The 20,233-nt window shown below is 53.4% G+C and overlaps 2 protein-coding genes across 12 annotated transcripts in view; both read right to left on the bottom strand.

The window, feature by feature from the left end:
• ALKBH3 (alkB homolog 3, alpha-ketoglutarate dependent dioxygenase) overlaps nucleotides 1-20,233 on the bottom strand; it is a 171,088-nt gene that overhangs the window by 103,617 nt on the left and 47,238 nt on the right. The window lies entirely within an intron of this gene.
• C11H11orf96 (chromosome 11 C11orf96 homolog) lies at nucleotides 3,323-4,621 on the bottom strand. The gene has a single exon (XM_081545033.1). It carries the CDS (start codon nucleotides 4,349-4,351, stop codon nucleotides 3,980-3,982), a length of 372 nt encoding a protein of 123 aa, XP_081401159.1. The 5' UTR covers nucleotides 4,352-4,621; the 3' UTR covers nucleotides 3,323-3,979.

The following is a 20,233-nucleotide window of genomic DNA, read 5'->3' as shown; positions in this document are numbered from 1 at the left end:
CCGGCCTGCTGCCTCCACCACAACGGCATCCCCATCTGCTCCCTTTCTCCCTGTCACTACCGCTTCCAACTTCTTTCTACACTTAGTCCAGGTGGTGCTAGTGGTAAAGAACCCGTCTGCCAGGGCAGGAGAGCTAAGAGACATGGATTCCATCCCTGGATCGGGAAGATCCCCTGGAGGAGGCCATGATAACCCACTCCAGTGTTCTTGCCTGGAGAATCCCCATGGACAGAGGAGTCTGGCCAGCTACAGTCCATGGGGTTGCAAAGAGACAGACACAACTGAAGCGAGTTAGCACACGTACGTGCACACTCAATCCTTAGAACTAATGTCAGTTATAGGCAAAACTAAGAAACCGGAGCAAACATCACTTTTATACCAAAGAGTGGGAAATAAGCTTAATTAAATGTGGGGTATTGATTCAATGTACTATGCTGTGCTAAGCTGCTTCAGTTGTATGCGACTCTGCAACCCCATGAGCAGTAGCCCACCAGGCTCCTCTGTCCATAGGATTCTCCAGGCATGAATACTGCCTAGGCATGGAGGGTTGTCATGCCCTCCTCCAGGGGAATCTTCTCGATCCAGGGATCAAGCCCTCATCTCTCACGTCTCCTGGACTGGCAAGCAGGTTCTTTACCACTAGCACCACCTGGGAAGCACATCTATTCAATAGGATTTTATACAAATCATGATACAGATCAATACTGATATAAAATACAAATCCAAGTAAGAAAACAAGCGGCTAAAAAAAAAAATAGTATTGTGGGGCTTCCCTGGTGGTCCAGTGGTTAAGAATCTGCCTTGCAATGCAAGGGACCCTGGTTCGATCTCTGGTCTGGGAAGATCCCACATACCGTGGGGCAGCTGAACCCATGCACCACAACTACTGAGCCTGCACTCTGGAGCCCATGAGCTGCAAGTACTGGAGCCTCACGCCTAGAGCCTGTGGTCCACAGGAGAAGCCACGGCAGTGAGAAGCCCGAGCACCTACAGGGTAGCCTCTGCTTGCCACAACTAGAGAAACAGCACGAGCAGCAACAAAGACCCAACACAGCCAAAAATTAAAGAAATATTTTTTAAACGTAGTGTTTACAGCATAAACCCATTTTGTGAAACATGTATATATGTACACATATATATACATACACACAGTAATATAGGCATAACCTCCAAAATGTTGACATATTTATCTCAGGGTGGTAGGAGTATGAGTTACTTGTTTTATATTATAAGAAACAAATAGTTCTTGAGTAATAAAACATTAGAATAATTTTAAAGCAAACCAGGAAATAGGCAAGATGAACATCAATTTTCCTCCCTGTCCCCTTACTCATTTTAACCCAACAAACTTTTCAGAAGGGACTACTGGGTGCTGGGTCCTGCCAGTGGCTAAGCAAGAACTGGAATGATCACATGTGGTCCCCACAACATTCCCAGGTCCTGGCTAGGGTGACTCAAGGAGACCCTACAAGTAGGCCTTCAGCTGGGGTATGGGCTGAAGGTGGTGGCGAAGGAGGTTCTCCAGCAGGGAAAAGGGTACTGGCAGGAGCATGGTGCCCAGAGGGAGACACCTAGCCAGAATCTTCGGGCCTTAAGGATGAACCCGTAGGAAGGTTGGGGGCGCCTGGCTCTTGAAGAGTGGAAACAGGAACTACTGCTAAAAATGTAAGATAAGATGGGGGTGGGATGGATAAGATGGAGCAGGATGAGGGAAGAGAATGGGAGGATGCTTTGGAGGGCCTTCGGAGCTGCAGCCACTCTCCTCCCACCCAAAGAGCTCAAACCAGCCTAGCCAGGGCGGCTGCAGAGACTGGAATCAAAACACAGACCCATGGCTGCCTCACCATCCCAAGTGCCTTGTTCATGCATCCCTGCAATGGAACTGGCTGTTGATGGGGACCACAGAGGCCAGTGAATTCCCGGGGCGGGGGTGAGGATAGCACCAAAGACTACTATCCCCAAGGCCCAGAGCCTGGTCCCGTCTGTGAGCCAGAGGGGAGGACATTCTTTTAGACCCTTGTTATATGCTCAGTCATGTCCAACTCTGTGCCACCCCATGGACTGCTGCGCTGCACGCCAGGCTTCCCTTTCAGACCCTGTGTGATCCCTTTTTGTTTCTTTGTTTTGTTTGCTCTGCCTTCCGGTTTTCTGCAGAGCCCAGGGCTGCGAGAGGTGTGGTGTAAGGAGTAAAAGGCAGTGCAGATGCCGCAGGGCTGGGCTGAGCTGAGCACCAGCGTCCCCTACCACCAGGGGACACCCGAGCACAGACACACGGCGACCTGGAGAGACAGGGCATCCACCCTCTCCATGTCCCTCGGAACTACTCAGAGGAAAGCCTGGCCCTGGTGGCTCAAGGCTGGCGTGACCCTAGAGGGGTGGGCTGGGTGGGGGTCCCAAGTGTGGAGAACTGCTTTCCTCAACCAAATGCTGTTTATTACCCCCATTACCATCTACTGCCAGGGATGCCGGCTGCTGCTGGACAGCACTGGAAAGACAGAGTCGTGTGACGGAAGGAGCACTGGACGCCGAATCAGGAGAGCTGGCTGCGCAGCGCCTGCTCTTCGTGTGACTTTTCCCTGTCTGCTGGGTTTGTTTTCTCATCTGTAAACAAAGGCGGGGTGGGGGTGGGGGGAGAGACTCCGTGGTACCCAAGCGCCCTTCAGGCTCTGACCAAAGACAGATTCCCTGCGGAACCTTGAAGAGGGCAAAGGGAAGAGCTGGAGAAAAGGAGCAAACCACCGAAGCAGCCGCTGTTTGCTGCCCCAGCGCCCGGGCGACGGGCGCCCTCGGGCGTAGGCGACTTAAAGTGCGCGCACACAGACACACTCGCGCCCGCTCCCAGCCGTCCCTCGGATCCCACCACCCAGAGATCCCCGCCTGGGTTTCTCATGCTGGCTCGGGCATCTCTCCACCCACTGCCTGGAAAGGGCGCGGGGTGAGTGGGGTCTTCCGTGGTGGGTACGGGGCGGTGACCCTGACACTCTCCCTGAGAGGTCAGCCCGCCCCAGGCAGGCGCTCTGCGTCCTCACAGCGCCAGCCTTCACCTCCCTAGCGGCTCCACCCCGTCCTGGACACTGGTGATGGGGAACAGACCCGGGAGGCAAGAGAGAGCTCGGGGCCGGCGGGTCCCCTGGGGAGGTGGGTCATGGATCCGCGCATTGGGGCTGTGACTTCGTCCCGGTGACCGAAGCTGGTGGAGTTACTTCCAGCCGGGGATTTCTGGCCCTCTCCCATTCCAGCTAATTAATCCTCCCCACTTCTCCCCTAGTTTTGGGAATCTGGGCCCTGAAGGGGCCCAAGAAGTCAAGAGCCTTGAGAGATGCACTGTGCAAATATATTGACTTTATTTGTGTCCGTTCGGGAGCCTCACAGACATATCTAGGTAAAAAGATCGTTAAATAAACGCCGTCAGCCATTGCAATGCAAAAATAAATATCAATCCTCCGGCCACAGCACCACTGCGCTGAGCCCCAAGTCCCATCGGCTGCGCCTAACAATTATAAAAGTGTTCAGCGAGTGTGGGTCGGCGTGAGTGTGAACGGGTGTGCGCGTGGTGGGGGTGGGCACGGTGGAGCGGTGTGCAAAAATCAGGAGTTTCAGACCATCGGACAAGGGCGTGGAGCGACTCTCCGCGAAGCCCTTGGGGATCCGCGGCGACTCAGCGCGGGTGCGCCTCCCCGCACACACTCACAGCAGAGTTCGTACTGGGAAGAGTTAAAAAATAAACATTTACAAGGGCAAAGAAAGGCGGCCCCCCCCCCTTCCCCGGCGCCCCGGCGCGCTCTCCCGCCTGGGGCGAGCTCAGCTCGGGGCGCCCGGACCAGTTCGCAGTCGGGTGAGGGTCCAGGCGGTTCCCCCATCAGGGTGCTCGGCGGATGGGGGACCCCGAGGTGCGGGGCGCGGGGCCCCTCGGGGTTCACGCGCTGGTCCGTCGCGCCGCGCCGCCCAGGCGCGCGATCCCGGCTGCGAGCGGCGCCGGTCACAGGGCCGAGTCGGAGTCGCTGGAGTCCAGGCTGTTCCTCAGTTTGCAGCCGCTGAGCGGCTCCCTCTGCAGAGACAGGCTCTGCGTGCTGCGGCGCAGGCACTCCAGGCTCTGCAGGAACGACTTCTTGGCCTTCTCCTCCTCCATAGGGGACGCCCCCTCCTCCTCCACCTCCTGGATCTCGTCGAAGGTCACCGGCTGCGTCTTGAAACGGGACTGGCGCGGCCGCCGCAGCCGGCCCTTGCCCTTGGACAGCTTGGCGGGCCGCATGGGCTGCGGGAACTCGTCGGCCAGGCACAGAAAGTGCGGCATCACCGCCTGGTAGCTGGAGCAGATGCCCATCAGCTCGCCGGGCTTGGCGGCCGCCATGGCGCGGCCGGCGTCTTCGGGGCCGGCCGGTGGGGCGGCGGGGCTCTCCGGGGGCGGCCGCTGCGCCGGGACCCCCCGGGAGGCAGCAGCCTGGGGCTCGCCGGGCGGGGGATCCAAATCTGCTGCGGGGTGGCGGCGGCCCTCACGGGCCCGGGTCAGCGCTCCTCTGGAGGGCGGGCGGGCCCGTCGGGGGCCGCGGGATTCCGGGGCTGGGGGAGGTGGGGGTGCGCTGCTCCGAGGCGCTTGCCGCCGCCGCTGTCGCCGTCTGCCTCGCGGCAGCCCGGCCCGCCGCTTATATAGCCGGCTCCTGCCCACACGGCTGCGAGCTCGGATGACAGCGAATGCCATTTAAAGCGTGCGCGCCCCGCGCCCTTCCGCCTGACGTCGCCCCGCCACTCTGGGAAAGTAGCGGCCCTTTCCCCTCCTCGCCGCCCGCCAACCCGGCTCCGGAAGGCAGGCCCCGCCCGCGGGCGTTCCGGGAGCATCCGAGGCTGCGGAGCGCGCGGCGGAGCCGGGGCCCGGGGCGGTCGGGGAGCCGGGGGTCCTGCCTGCCCTGGGATTCCCCAAGTCCAGCCCAACCTTGGTGGCCGCGGGGGCGCAGGCCCCCACCCCCCCACCCCCGCCCCATCCAGCCTCCTAATCCCAGAAACACACAATCGAGGCGCTCGGTTGTTTGGCCTCAGGTTCTGCGCTGAGCGCGGGCGGGGCGGAGGCAGCTCCCAGTCTTCCTTGCCGCAGGGAGTGCCAGGCCACTCGGGCTCCCCAAAACCGAGTTCCGAGGAAGGACCGGATTTCTCCTTTGGATCCATGCCACCTCTCCTCCCCACGCGCGCACACAAACACACGCACGCAGGCACAGAGGCACGCATAAATACAAACACAACCGATGACTCCAGTCCACTTCTCTCCCCTAAATGTCTTTATGTTTGTGTCTCCAACTACCTGTACCCTCCAAGTCACTCGCGCACCCCCATTCATGCTCAGAAGAATGACACTTAGATATGGCACTGATAACAACAATAATGATGACTAACCATCTGGAGAGCTTTACTCCAAGCCGGGCGGGGAGCTGTGTTTTACATATATTATCCCACTTAATCTCCCTACCAGCCCTGTGCGGTAACTGGTGTTCTGGCAGTTTTACATGTGAGGAAGTGGAGGCACAGAGAGGATCAGTCGTCCACTAGAGCAGTCCAACCGAGTGGTCTCCACTCCAGACCCCAGGCTCTCGTTGTCCCTGCTAAGGGTGGGGACCCACCAATGCCCCCAGGGCTTCTAAAAGCGGTCCCCTGCCTGGGGTTCCCAGACTCCCAAGAAAAAACCCTGAGCATCCTTTTTGACACATGGCCCTGGGGTGCCAGCACCCAGCTCTCAGGGCTGCTGGGAAAGGAGGGAATCAATGGACTTTGGCCTCCATTCCTTACATAGCCATTCAACAAAGATTTATTGAGAACCTGCAGAATACCAGCTCAGGAAAGTCCTTGCCCTCATGAAAGTTCCAGTCTAGGGAAGGGGGCAGAGCAGATAATAAACACCTAAACAAGAAATGTACTGGGGGTGGTGTGACAGGGATGTGGATGGAGAGATGGGGGGTGTGGAGGGGTGGGGAGGGGTGGGTGGCCAGGAAAGGCTCCTCAGAATATTTAAAGTGCTCCCTGAAGGACAATAATAGCACTATGCTGTGCTATGCTTAGTAGCTCAGTCACGTCTGACTCTGCGACCCCGTGGACTAGAACCCACCAGGCACCTCTGTCCATGGGGATTCTCCAGGCAAGACTATTGGAGTGGGTTGCCGTGCCCTCCTCAATAATAGCACTATCAAGTGTTTTATAGATGCCACAGCTCTGAGTCTTTTTTATGCATTAACTCTTTTAATGTGGTCACTTTTATTTAACCCTCTCAGCAACCTTGGATAACAAGTACTTTTACTATCCCTATTTACAGACAGGAAAAGCAAGGCACAGAGGAGCTAAGCACCTTTCCCCAAGGTCACACAGCTAGTAAGCAGCAGAGCTGAGATTCAAACCCACAAGACTTAGCTCCTAAGACCCCTCGTTTCTGCATTCCACTGAAGCTCTCTGCCCTATGGAGGACACAGAAGGAACCAGGGTGTGACAAATGGGAGGCAAGCGTTTACCACAGAAGAACAGTGCCAAGGCACTGGGGCAGTAAGGAGCTCGGCTTATTCCAGGAAGAGCAAGAAGACTCTTGTGGCTAAAGCAGAGGGGCAGGGGGCATGAGAAGTAAGGACAGTCACAGAAGGCCTTGATGATCATGCTACGGAGATTGCTTCTTTTTTTTTTTTTAATAAAGACAACCTAGAGTGGTGGGATGGGGTGGGAGGTGGGAGGGAGGTTTGAGAGGGAAGGGACATATGCATACCTGTGGCTGATTCATGTTGATGTATGGCAGAAACCAACACACTATTGTAAAGCAACTATCCTCCAATTAAAAATACATTTTAAGATGGGGAAAAAATAAAAGCAGGACTTAATCTTCAAAAAACATTCTTATTGGAGTACAGTTGATTGAACAATGGGATTAGTTTCTGATGCACAGCAAAGTGAACCGGTTATACATACATCCACTCTTTCTTAGATTCTGTTCCCATACAGGTCATCACAGAGCACTGAGGAGAGTTCTCTGTGCTGTACAGTAGGTCCTTGCTGGTCACCTATTTTATATATAGTACTGTGTGTATCTCAGGAGATTGCATTTCCTCCTAAGGGCAGTGGTAAGGCACTGGAGAGTTCTGAGCAGGGAAGCTACATGCTCCAGTCTGTATTTTTAAAATCTTCCTCTGACTGCTGAGTGTAGAGTTACTGGAGAGGGTTTGGGGGAAGAAGCAGGGATCTCACATAGAAGATCATCACATGACCCCCAAATATAAGACACTGAAGACTTGGACGAGAGTGAGGAAAACAGAGATGGAGGGAAATGGTTACATCTGGGATTTGTCTGAAGATAGTTGAGAGGACTTACTGATGGATTGGATGGAGGAGGAGGGGTTGCGGAGGGGGGCTGGAAATCAAAATTGACATCTTTGTATTTGGCTTGAACAAATGTTAGATGGTGGTGCCACTGACTGACAAAAGAATGCTGTAGGCAGGAGAAGGTTGGGGAGGGGAGGGCCCTTGTGGGGTCTGCAGGTTATGCATCAGAATCCATTACCCACTGGGGTGAGGCCTGAAATGATCATATCACAATTGTATTATGACACAAAGATAAACTCAAAATGGATTAAAGACCTAAATATAAGACCAGAAACTATAAACCTCTTAGAGGGAAACATAGGCAGAACACTCTATGACATAAATCACAGCAAGATCCTCTATGACCTACCTCCTAGAGTAATGGAAATAAAAACAAAAATAAACAAATGGGACCTAATTAAACTTAAAAGCTTTTGCACAGCAAAGGAAACTATAAACAAGGTGAAAAGGCAACCCTCAGAATGGGAGAAAATAATAGCAAAGGAAACAACTGACAAAGGACTACTCTCCAAAATATACAAGCAACTCATGAAACTGAACACCAGAAAAACAAATAACCCAATCAAAAAGTGGGCAGAAGACTTAGACATTTCTTTGAAGAAGACATACAGATGGCCAATTAACACATGAAAAGATGTTCACCATCGCTCATTATTAGAGAAATGCTAATCAAAACTATGATGAGGTATCACCTCACACCAGTCAGGATGGCCATCATCAGAAAGTCTACAAACAATAAATGCTGGAGAGGATGTGGAGAAAAGGGAATCCTCCTGCACTGGTGGAAATGTAAACTGATACAGCCATTATGGAGAAGAGTATGGAGATCCCTTAAAACACTAGGAATAAAACTACTATATGACTCAGCAATCCCACTACTGGGCATATACCCTGAGGAAACCGTAACTGAAAAAGACTCATGTACCCCAATATTCATTGCAGCGCTATTCACAATTGTTAGGACATGGGAGCAACCAAGATGTCCATTGACAGATGAATGGATAAAGAAGTTGTGGTACATATACACAGTGGTTTATTACTCAGCTATTAAAAGGAATGCATTTGAGTCGGTTCTAACGAGGTGGACAAACCCAGAGCCTGATATACAAAGTGAAGTAAGTCAGAAAGAGAGAAACAAATATTGTTATACAAAGTGAAATAATTCAGATAAAATCAAATATCATGTATTAACGCATATATATGGAATCTAGAAGGGCTTCCGAGGTGGCTCAATGGCTAAAGAATCCACCTGCAATGCAGTAGACGCAGGCAGACACAAATTCCATCCCCGGATCGGGAAGATCCCCTGGAGGAGGGCATGGCAACCCACTCCAGTATTCTTGTATGGACAGAGGAGCCTCATGGGCCACAGTCCCCAGGGTCGCAAAGAGTCGGGCGGGACTGAAGGGACTGAGCACGCACACATGGAATCTAGAAAGATGGTACTGATGAACCTATTTTCAGGGCAGCAATGGAGACTCAGACATAGAGAACAGACTTGTGGACACAGAGCAGGAAGAAGGGGGTGGGACAAATGGAGAGAGCAGCATGGAAACACATACCTTACGTCTGTAAAATAGAGAGCCAGGGAGCATTTGCTGTGACTCAGGGAGCGCAAACCGGGGCTCTGTGACAACTGGAGATGGGGCGGGAGGCGGGAGGGATGTCCAAGAGGGAGGAGACAAGTGCATACCTGTGGCTGATTCACGGCGCGTATGGCAGAAACCAGGACAATACTGTAAAGCAGTTATCCTTCAATTAAAAATAAATATGCTGTGTGCTTAGTCACTCAGTCGTGTCTGACTCTTTCCGACCCCATGGACTGTAGCCCACCAGGCTCCTCTGTCCATGGGGAGTCTCCCAGCAAGAATACTGGAGTGGGTTGCCACGCCCTCCTCCAGTAAAAATTTAAAAAAAGAATTTTTTTTTTTAAAGAACCGTACTATGTAGGAGAAGAATTCATTTCTCTAATCCTAAAGCCACTGTACTTTGGAGTCCTTTTAACAGCAGCTTAGCAATGCTCTGATACAAAAATTGGTACCAGGTATGGAAAGGTGCCATGTATAAAAACCTTAAAACATGTGACACTGGCTTGGCCAACAGGTGGTGAGTAACATGGAAACAAATATTGGAGAATGAAAACCGGTGACCTTTCTTATGCTCTGACAAAACATTTAATAAAAACATTACCTGTGGTAATCTGGAAGACAGACTGCATGCCTACCTGAGCATCTAATTCTAGAAAAAAATGGCTGAAGTGAGGTGAAAGTCGCTCAGTCGTGTCCGACTCTTTGTGACCCCATGGACTGTACAGTCCCTGGGATTCTCCAGGCCAGAATACTGGAGTGGGTAGCCTTTCCCTTCTCCAGGGGATCTTCCCAACCGAGGGATTGAACCCAGGTCTCCTGCATTGCAGGCAGATTCTTTATCAACTGAGCTAAGGTTAGAAAGAGCCAAAAACACTTGCATGTGTTGGCTTCTCCATGTTGCCTTTAGCAAGATTTTACAAGAGATTGGCTAGTTTCGTCTACAAGAAGAGATGAACAGAAAAGGAGATAATGTGGAAAATCATCCTATCCTCAGGGTTGGAAAAACCAACTGGGTTTTGCCCAAATAGCAGGTGATCAGACCTCAGGGCTCAGAGCCTTTCTCAAAGCCTGTCTATTAGGACAAACAAGAAGCCAAACAACGGAATCACACTTGTGGCAAAGTATTATATTAGGGGGGTTGCCTTGTCATCCATCCAGGTCTGTTATTTCAGATGTTCTTAGGGTAGCTTTCATTTAAAATGGGAGAGGAAGAGACAGGTTGGGCAACACAGATAAAAACTCCATGAAGAACAGAACTTTGGAGAAGGGATACATGTATGTGTATGGCTGAATCCTTTCACTGTTCCCTTGAAGCTATCACAACACTATTCATTGGCTATACCCCAAAACAAAATAAAAAGTTAAAAAAAAAAGAACAGAACTTGGGGTATGGTTACTGCACATGGAACTGACTAAGCAGAAAGACCTGAATGAAGCCTACTACATTTTTGAAGGGACTGTTATCATTACCAAAATCGCAAGACCGGACTTGAAAAGCCCATGGTGGTCCCAGCCTTAACAAAAAAGCACCCAAGGAGGACAGACTTCCAACATCCTGTGGGGTGGCAATCGAGAGCCACAGAGAACTGCCAAGGGCAAAACCAGGGGCCAGGGAGACACAGGACGAGGCAGCCGCCCTTCAGAGCACCTCCTCCACCACCAGGGCAGGAACCCCCCTTGTGGCTCGTTGGAGTCGCGCGTCTGAGTTTTCATCTGGGGAATGTGAGCAGAAGTCAGATTCTGGCCTCACTTGCTTAAGAGGAAAATCCCGTCTGGGACTTCCGTGTTCCTCCCCTCATACTGGCTGCAAGCCCTAGATGTTTCGTGTTAAAGACCACAGTGCCATCATCAGCCCGGGTCCCCAAATGACCCTGTGGAGCAGAGCTCTCTACCAACCCGAAGCACTTCCTTTGGAGCTATTTTGTGAGAGAGCCATCAACTGAATACTTTTAAACTAGTCTATGTTGGAGTCTCTTTTATACTGACTTCGATTGCCCCATCCAGGAGAGCCACTAGACATCGGGTGGAGAGGTCAGTGGGACTCTGGAACTTAGAGGAGGGCGGGGGCGGATGGGGGCAGTTTGGGAGTCGTCAGGGTGTAGATAGGGAAACGGGTAGAAACCTACCTTCCAGACAGAGAGGGGCTCGGACCAGCCAGCACGGAGAGGAGCATGAGTCAGTCAAGGATTCAGAGAACCAACGTCCACCAGGGTAAGCGTGTGGACACCAGGAGAACGTGTCAGAATCTAAGAGACGGATGCCTCCAGAAGGAGGGAGGTGATTAAAATGGGAGTAGAGACGGGTCCTAGCCAGGCTCCACCTGAACTTACTGAGAGGCCGGGGCCGCGCCGTCTGTGTCCCTGCCCTGCGGAGGCCTCAGCTCCAAGGCTGCTTCCTCACAGTAGCCTTCCTGTCCACCCTCTTCAAGGTCCCTGCTCAGTTGCTCTGTACCACTCTCTGCAAGGCCTTCTCACGTACTTGCACTTGTCCGTGTAGCCTGCCTTCCCAGGACAGCCTGCCTCCCCGGCCACCCTGGAACGCGGGGTGGCCCCTCTTCTCAGCAGGCCTGCACCCCTGGGACTGCACAGGAGGGAGGGAGAATGCCATCTGGGCAAACACCTACAATGTGCAAGTCGTGCTCTGCACGTGCCTTATCTAAGCCCTCCTCGCAGCACCCCTCGAGGGGGACCCTGCTCTCACTCCATTTTACAGATGAGGACTGAAGGTGCTGGCAGCTGCCTGGGGTCACCTTTGGTGTTAAGTGCTGAAGCCGGCACTCAAGCTAGGTCTGCCGGACCCAGAAATCAGTGCTCATGGTTTGCAACACCCCATCTCATCATCCCCCCCACCCTTTTTCAGTTTTAGGGGTTTTTTTTCTCTTTGAAATTTTGTTTCTTTGTTTACATATACATGTATCTGTTCTTTTGCAAATTCTTTCCCCAATTAGGTTGCTACAGAATGTTGAGCCGAATTCCCTGCCCTATAGCCAGTGGGTCCCCACTAGCTATCCATTCCAAACACCATCGCTTTGATGTGATGGGAACAGCACTGGATGAGAAGTCAGAAGCCCAGGTTGTAGCCTCAGCTCCATCCTCCATGTATCCTGCGGCCTGGAAACCACTGCTTCCCATCTCTGAGCCTCAGTTTCCCCATCTGAAATGAAGAGGCCAGACTCTGCTTTGCTGGGGACCCCTCCAGCTCTGATAGTCTAGAATCCTCGGAAGGAAGTGCCGATGAAGGGACCCAGTTGCAGGAGGGAGATGCTTCCTCTGGGGCCAGAGAGTGGCCAGCAGCCCAGGCTGAGGCTGCAAGGGGAAGGCTGCCCCCCATGGAGGGGCTGCTGGGGGAGCAGATGGGGAGAAAGATAGCAGCAGACTGGGGAGGGGCTTGTGCCATCACCTCCTCCACCATCCCCACCTCCACCATCCCCACCCACACTCTGGCTTTTGGGCAGAGCCAGGGTTTAAAAATAGCAACCACCAGTTCTTCAGCTATTAGCAGGGCTTCATATCCAAGGGAGCCTGCGGTACCTGGTCTAGATCCGAAGGGCCCAGGGATGCTGGGTCTGTCCTGGGATGCAGAGAGGCAGGGAGCCACGGGGGCCACACAGCAAGGTGGGAAGGACCAGGTCAGGGCAGTGCTGGTCCCAGGTCCCTTCTCTGCTTCCTAACAAGAGGGCCTGGCCCCTTCCTGCAGCACTGGCAGAGACCCATCGCCGACGAGAAGCCTGGGTCAGCTGGCTGTGCCCTCAGGCTCAGCCAGAAGTCTCTCCAGGGTGAGTCTCAGGCCTCTTAAGTGCTGAATGAGGTCATGTTTATTCCAGATGTTGCTGTTTGGGTCAGTCTGTACTCTGGGTGTATTTTGGCTCAACTAACACTTGTTCGCTTGTGTGTGTGTGTGTACATGAATCCAGGTGGAGACGGGTGACGGAGGTGGATGAATGTGGCACCGGGGTGGGGGGGGGAGTCCACGGTGGCAGGCTAGTGACAGGGCCTTCCCCAGGTGGTCCTGCCTCCTGGCCCCACCTCACCTCCCACGGCCCTCTTTACCCCACAGAGGGCCCCTGCACAATGCCTGTGGCTTCAGCATCCTACCAGCTGTTTCTGTCTCACTCAGAATTAGCACTTGGTCTGGTACAACTGTGAGCATAAAAGTGTCTTGATAATTTCACTGGAGGGTTGCCATGACAATCCCCAGCAAGCTCTACGAGAGAGGGTGTTGGGTGTGTGCATAGGAGATAGGGAGAGAGAGAGAGAGAGAGTCCGAGAGACAGAGAGAAGAAGGGAGAGGGTCCAGGGAGATCCCCAGTGATACCCCCAAGTCAGATCTTCAGCGGCCAGTGCCCCTGCCCCAGTGGCCCCATTCCTGTCGTGATGAGCTGTCTAATCTGGGCCTCACTGTACACAGTGCACCAGCATACCAGCTGCTGGCAGGCTGGGGCTGGCCCAGCCGGGGGAGGCACCCTGACAACCCGAGTCCCAGGATGAGCCCCAGGGAACACCAGCCTGGAGCTGGGGACAGGGAGAGTCTTGGGTACTCAGAGCGAGCCGGAGCCCACGGAAACCTCCCAACAGTTTTGCCCAGGTTGTGGGGCCCAGCTACGCTGATGTGAATAACGGGAACGCATTTCCCTGCTAGGGGCTTGCTACCTGACACAGCTTTGGCAGCCCAGGGTGTGTGGCTCAGTCCTTCCTGCGCGCTTTTTTTTTTTTTTTTTAACGTTTGTCTGGTTGCACTGGGTCTTGGTTGTGCCACACAGAACCTTTGATCTTCATGGCAGCAGGCGGGATCTTGAGTTGTGGCATGTGAACGCTTAGTTGTGGCATTGGGGATCTAGTTCCCTGACCAGGGATCACCCTCAGGCCCCTGCCTTGGGAGCTTGGATTCTTAGCCACTGAACACCAGAGCAGTGCCCCGACCCAAACGCTTTCTTGCAGGCCTAAGCGTAGCCTCCCCTGGGCCCACAGGGCTGGGAATCACTCCGTGGCTAATAATGAAATAATGCATAATCTATGGCCCGAGCTTGGCCGCGTAGTCGCCCCTCTATGACTGCAGCAAAGCACCGCTGTATTTGCCATCTTTTGAGAGGAGAACAGAGGCTCAGAGAGGGGAGGAAACTAGACCAAGGTCACACAGCAAGCAGCAAGGCAGTGGCAGAATAAGGACAGAACCCAGTCCTGAACTGTAGCCCAGCCTCTCTGCCTCGCTGTCTGTGAGGACAGGTTCTCCAGAATGGGTCCAGAGGGCACTGCCCCTCACATATAGGCAGGGAAACTGAGGCCCCGAGACATCCCCCCAGCTAGCGAGCATAAAGCTGTGCTGGCAGCCTCAGATTCCGAGAAATTTCTCAGCCTCTATTGAACCACAAGCCAGCCCCATGTGCTCCCTAAAACAAGACCCAGGAACTTATTTATGTTCCAAGGGTAAAGAGCCAGCCGCTGCCTTGGAAGAAGATTCTCTGGTTATTGGAAAAGCAGAGCAGAGGGCAGTGGGAGCTGGCCAGGAACACAGAGGGAAGGGGCCAGAGGCATCCCCAGGCAGTGTCAAGCCCCAGCTGCATATGGCAGCCTTGTGAAGGGCCCCTAAGCTCTGCTGTTGGAGCTGTGTGCCCCTTGGGCATGTCACCTCGGCTGGCAGAGTCCCAGAGTCTACAGCTATCAAGAGCCGATACACCCAGGAGCCCTGGGAGGAATGGATTTCCATGTTCTGAGAACCAGCTGCCTGGGAACAGCAGTCCCGGAAATCAGAGGTACCCTCGTGCCTATCTCCAGTGGGGCTCAGAGCCATGATAACTTGGATCTGAGCCAAGATATGGATCTTTCAACGGTTATCACCATGGGATGGCACCAAAAACAAAGTGAGATAGGCTTTGAAGCTAACCCGCAAAGAAGACATTTATGCTGCCTCAGTAATGGGTGACATAAGGGGAACAGGCAAACAACACATCAAGACTGCCTGCTTAGATACTCTGCTTCCAGGGTCTGCTAGCAAGTTCTTCTTCCTACTCTGTGAATATGGAAGACTTAGGCCTACCCCCACCCTCTACCTGGGCTTCCCTGGTGGCTCAGCTGGAAAAGAATCCGCCTGCAATTCAGGAGACCCCGATTCAATTCCCGGGTTGGGAAGATCCCCTGGAGAAGGAATAGGCTACCCACTCCAGTATTCTTGGGCTTCCCTGGTGGCTCACATGGTAAAGATTCTGCCTGCGATACGGGAGACCTGGGTTCGATCCCTGGGTTGGGAAGATTCCCTGGAGAAGGGTATGGCAACCCACTCCAGTATTCTTGTCTGGAGAATTCCACGGACAGGGTAACCTGGCAGGTTACAGTCCATGGGGGACGCAACGAGCTGGACATGACTGAGTGTCTAAGCACAGCTCAGCACATCCTTTACCCAGGGTGGCAGTTACGAGGACTGAACCAGATTATTCCAAGAGAACACACTGTGAGAATTCCTCCTCGCCCTGGAGGAGAGTGAATTCTTAAATGGATTCCAAAGAACGAGGATTGAGACGAAGCCCTGTGGTGTGGTGTGCGGGGAGCCTGGCCTCGAGCTGACACACAGCATCAGCCTTGTGAGAAGCTCCTGACCCACTCTGGGGGCCCAGAGAGTCCGTTCTCCACAATCCCTGCCTGTGTTCCTCCTCAGACACTGTCTCGAGCCGCCCAGTGGACACGAGATGCCTGCTGCACCCTAGACTCTGCACATTTGGGGGTTGGGAAGTGCATCCCAACCTGGACTCCACCCAGGACCGCCACCTTAAGGCGGCCTCTCTCCGATGTTGCCCCTCCTGTAGCTGACCCTGGAAGGCATCTCCCCTTTCTTTCCTCAGGGCAGCAACAGCTGTCGTTTCTCCAGCTGGTCCCTCACAGAGACACCAAGGGGATAGGATTTAAAAGGACTGAGATTTCCTCATGCCAGGCACCAACACAAAGCACTCTGCCTATCATCTCATCCTTAAGTTTATCCTCCAAGAAAGGGGATGCCATCTCCAAGCGTTAGCTGAGGAAACAACTTTAGGGAACTTTCCCAAGGTCACACAGCCAGGCAGAGACGGAGCTAAGGTTTGCACCCAGGTCTGTCACTCCAAAGCTCATCTCATCATCCATCAGCAGCTCCCACGATGGGGACTCCTGGACCTTCAGAGAGCAGTTCAGGGCGAGGCAGGACAGGGTGAAGAGGCCGGACCTGGGGAAGAGCCTGGAATTCCATCTAGGAGCCAAGTTCCACTTCCCAACAACTCTTCCAGAGAGAAGACGGGTGTCCTCTGGCCTGGGCAGCAGTCGGGTGGGGTGGGGAGAGAAGAGCGGATGACATTCACACCCACTCCTCTTCCCATGGTGATGGCACCAGGGACCCTCCCCACCCACAGACACAGAGCAGGCAGCGCCCAGCCAGACAGTGGGCGCGCCAGGACCTCCCACGGAGGCGGTGGTGAGGGGGACTTGGATCAGCGCCTTCTGTCCAGGGGCTCCCTCCTGCGTCTGAGGTTACTGTTTGAAGATATAAAGAAGGAAACCACAAAGGCTTGGCTGAGGGGGGTCATGAGGCCAGAGGAAATGGAACAGAACTGCTGGCTGCCAGAGCAGGAAGGAACCTTCCAGATGAGCTGGGTCAGTGTTCAGAGCAAGGAGGGCCATGACCAGCACTTTTTAATGATGCACAACAGAAAACATCAGAGGACAGAAGTGTAATAAAGGATTGTTCCATGAAGCCTTAGTTAAGTGTGTGTGTAAACCTTTTTTTTTTTTTTTAACCATGAATTGTGGTCAAAACAGCTACAACAATTAAATTGGTTCAACCCTGTATTCTTCAGATGGAAAAACTGGAGCCAAGTGTGGGAAAGGGCTTTGGCCTGGGGGCCAGAGAGAGACAGGACTCAGAAAGTCCTGATGCTAAGATGCTACCGCCCCAGCCCCCAGGGGCCCCTCCCAGAGCACCACTCCACACTCACCTTTTAACTGTAAACACAATCAGCCTTTCCAGGCTTGCCCCACGTTGCTCCTAGGCTACAGTGGGAAGAATCCAGTGCTTTGTACCGAGGCACTGGGGGTGGGTGTGGGTGATGTGACAGGGAAGGGGGTCGTGACAGAACATTCTCCTTCCTCTCACTGTTCCCTCTCAGTCTCTTTCCCTCCCCACCCCCTCGGTGGAACTGAAGTGAAGTGACAGTCACTCAGTCATGTCTGACTCTTTGCGACCCCATGGACTGTATAGTCCATGGAATTCTCCAGGCCAGAATACTGGAGTGGGTAGCCTTTCTCTTCTCCAGCGGGTCTTCCCAACCCAGGGATCAAATCCAGGTCTCCCAAATTACAGGCAGATTCTTTTACCAGCTGAGCCACAAGAGAAGCCCTGGGAACAACCCCAGAATCAGGTCCCTTTCCACACTCCCTCCCACCTGCCCCGACAGTGGCCCCTGTACAGCCTCTTCCTTGCCTCTCTTGGCCACTCCGGGCCCTCTCTCCCCCAAGGCCTGCTCCTAGACCCATCTACACAGAAGTCCCTCCGTCTCCATCACAGTGATGTCGGCCCCAGCCTGCAGGGTGGCAGACCTTCCTCTTGTCTCCATTATTTGATGACAACAGCCACCCAGACGGAGACAGAGTTACACTGTCACAGTCAATATTCACAACAACCTGATATTACTTAACAACCCTGTTTACAGGCGGACAAACTCAGGTCAGGAAGTTTGCCAAAGGCCGCACAGCAGGAAACGGAGGGGCCAGCTCTAGACCCGGGTCGAGATGGGGTTGGAACTGACACCGGGACATCCCCCCGCCTGGCCCACTCTTGGCAGCCTTCCCCCAAGGATCCTGGATGGGGCGGGATGACAGTGTGGGGGGCAGGTGAGCATCTCCTACCTTAGTGTCAGTGAGGAAAGCAGTGCTCCGACCCCAGGAGGGAAAAGCATCGGGAATGTTCTCCTAGGCCCCCTTATCACTCCTCCTGCAGAGGACAGGCGTCTCTGACAGGGGGGACGGGGAGCCCCTTTCCTGCCCTTTCCTGCTTGCAGATCTATGACCCCTGCTTGGGGGTCATAGGCCAGAGGCAATGGAACAGAAAGCGTGTGTGCCGCTGGGCTCCTGGGTCCCTGCCCGGGAAGGAGGGACACCCGGAAGGGCTAGCGCCCCCTGCTGGAAGCTGGCCTGAGGCCCACCTCCTTGGCTCCCTCTGGGCCAGCGCAGCGGGCTTGGCAGTGACTCTCCGGGCAGCAGCAGAAGGCAATGGCAACCCACTCCAGTACTCTCGCCTGGAAAATCTCATGGACGGAGGAGCCTGGTAGGCTGCAGTCCATCGGGTCGCTAAGCGTCGGACACGACTGAGCGACTTCTTTCACTTTTCACTTTCATGCACTGGAGAAGGAAATGGCAACCCACTCCAGTGTTCTTGCCTGGAGAATCCCAGGGACAGGGGAGCCTGGTGGGCTGCTGTCTATGGGGTCGCACAGAGTCGAACACGACTGAAGTGACTTAGCGGCAGCAGCAGCTTGGGGCAGCTGGTGAGTCAGAACCTGCTGTGCTGTCTACTTGAACAGGGCGCCCCGAGACCCGGACTTGGTGAGGGGACATCAGGAGTCTGACCGTGGCCGTGGATAGAAGCCAAGGTCTCCTGTCCAGCTCTGGCAGACACGTTGACCTCATGGCTTAGTTGTGCCATCTGTTTTTCTTTTGCTACAGCACTCAAGGCACCAGAAAACCAGACATATTTTTGCCTCACTGCTCCGAGAGTATCTACTGGGCAGCACACCCAGGCACCTCTGCCTGGGGCGCTGCCCTGGTCTCCCACAGGTCTCCCCACCTCCAGCCCCATCCCCTTGCTCCCTCCTGATAAACATATTTTCCTAAAAGTCTCAGTGCTCAGAGGCTCTGCACCACCAGAGCCTTCTGCCTGGGGCCGCCCAGAGCCTTCTGCCTGGGGCCGCTCCCAGACCTGATCTGGGCCCATCCTCTTCTCTCACTGTCTCTCCTCCAGCTCAACACTCCCTACCTGAGCCCTGGACACAAGCCCCCTAGGGCTCCACCATTCATGAGCCTTCAGGTTGTCACTTCAGGGTTTTCGGTCCCATTCTCCAAGTGCCCCCTCTACCAAGAAGCCTTCCATACATCCCATAGTCCTCCAACGCCTGGAGCACTCCCTGTCAGGACCCCTCATTCCACGTTCACCTTGTTATTAAGGTTCTTCAAGTATGTGGCTTGTTTACTCAACAAATGACACATCATGTGACAACAATGCTAACATGGGCTAAAATCTACTGAGAGCTTGCTTACTCTCTGCCGGGCACAGGACAGTCTCTTCTTCACGGACAGAAACTTGCTAGAACACTGGCCTGGCACATTATTGTTGCTCAAAGCATGGCATGAGTTTCTCAAATACACACAAACACTGTTGGTAGGAGAAGTTGGGGCAACCTTTCTGGAAAGCCATTTACATTATGTATGCGTGCTCAGTTGCTCAGTCATGTCCGATTCTTTGTAACCCCATGGGCGTAGCCTGTCAGGGTCCTCTGGCCATGAATTTTCCAGGCAAGAATACTGGAGTGGGTTGCCATTTACCTACTCCTGGGGATCTTCCCGACCCAGGGATCAAACCCAAATCTCATGTGTCTCCTGCGTTGGGAGGTGACACTGAGCCACCTGGAATATATTATATATTCAAGGCCTTAAAAATATGTACAGCTTTCTGAATCTGGGCCAGGACCCTGCTTTCAGGAATGCAGTCTAAGAAACAGTCATATATGGGCACAAAGGTTTCACCACAGCATGGCTGCGTAAGTGGAGGGATAATGCTTCATCATCAGCTTACATACCATTGATAGCTTCATCAGTTGTAAAATGGGGGTAAAAATAATGCCTAGTCTATGGCCTGTTGTGTGGATTTACAAATCATGTGTTAATACATGTAAAGCACTTAACACAGTGTCTGGCACAATATCCAGGCTCTATAAAAATGTTACTTATCTCTTCTTTTATTATTTGGGGTTTTTTTTCTGTGTGATTAAACATTTCCCAATTTTTTTTTTCTTGCCTGTGCCAGGTCTTAGTTGCAGCATACAAACTCTTAGTTGCAGCATGGGCGATCCAGTTCCCTGACCAAGGATCGAACCCAGGCCTCCTGCATTGGGAGTGCAGCGTCTTAGCCATTGGACCACCAAGGAAGTTCCCTTCTTTTATTATTTGAATTGAAATCTGATTGAGGCCATATTCTGGGCTTTTAGCTATACTACCACCCCACCATTCACTCTCATGACTTCCAAAATCAACAGAATGGTTACAAATAGCAAAAACAACTCCAACCTC

Source organism: Giraffa tippelskirchi, chromosome 11 (assembly GCF_054371585.1).
Source record: "Giraffa tippelskirchi isolate mGirTip1 chromosome 11, T2T-mGirTip1v1.2.pri, whole genome shotgun sequence".
Taxonomy (NCBI): domain Eukaryota; kingdom Metazoa; phylum Chordata; class Mammalia; order Artiodactyla; family Giraffidae; genus Giraffa; species Giraffa tippelskirchi.
Note: the sequence above shows the minus strand (reverse complement) of the source record. Positions and strands in the feature narration are given on the sequence as shown.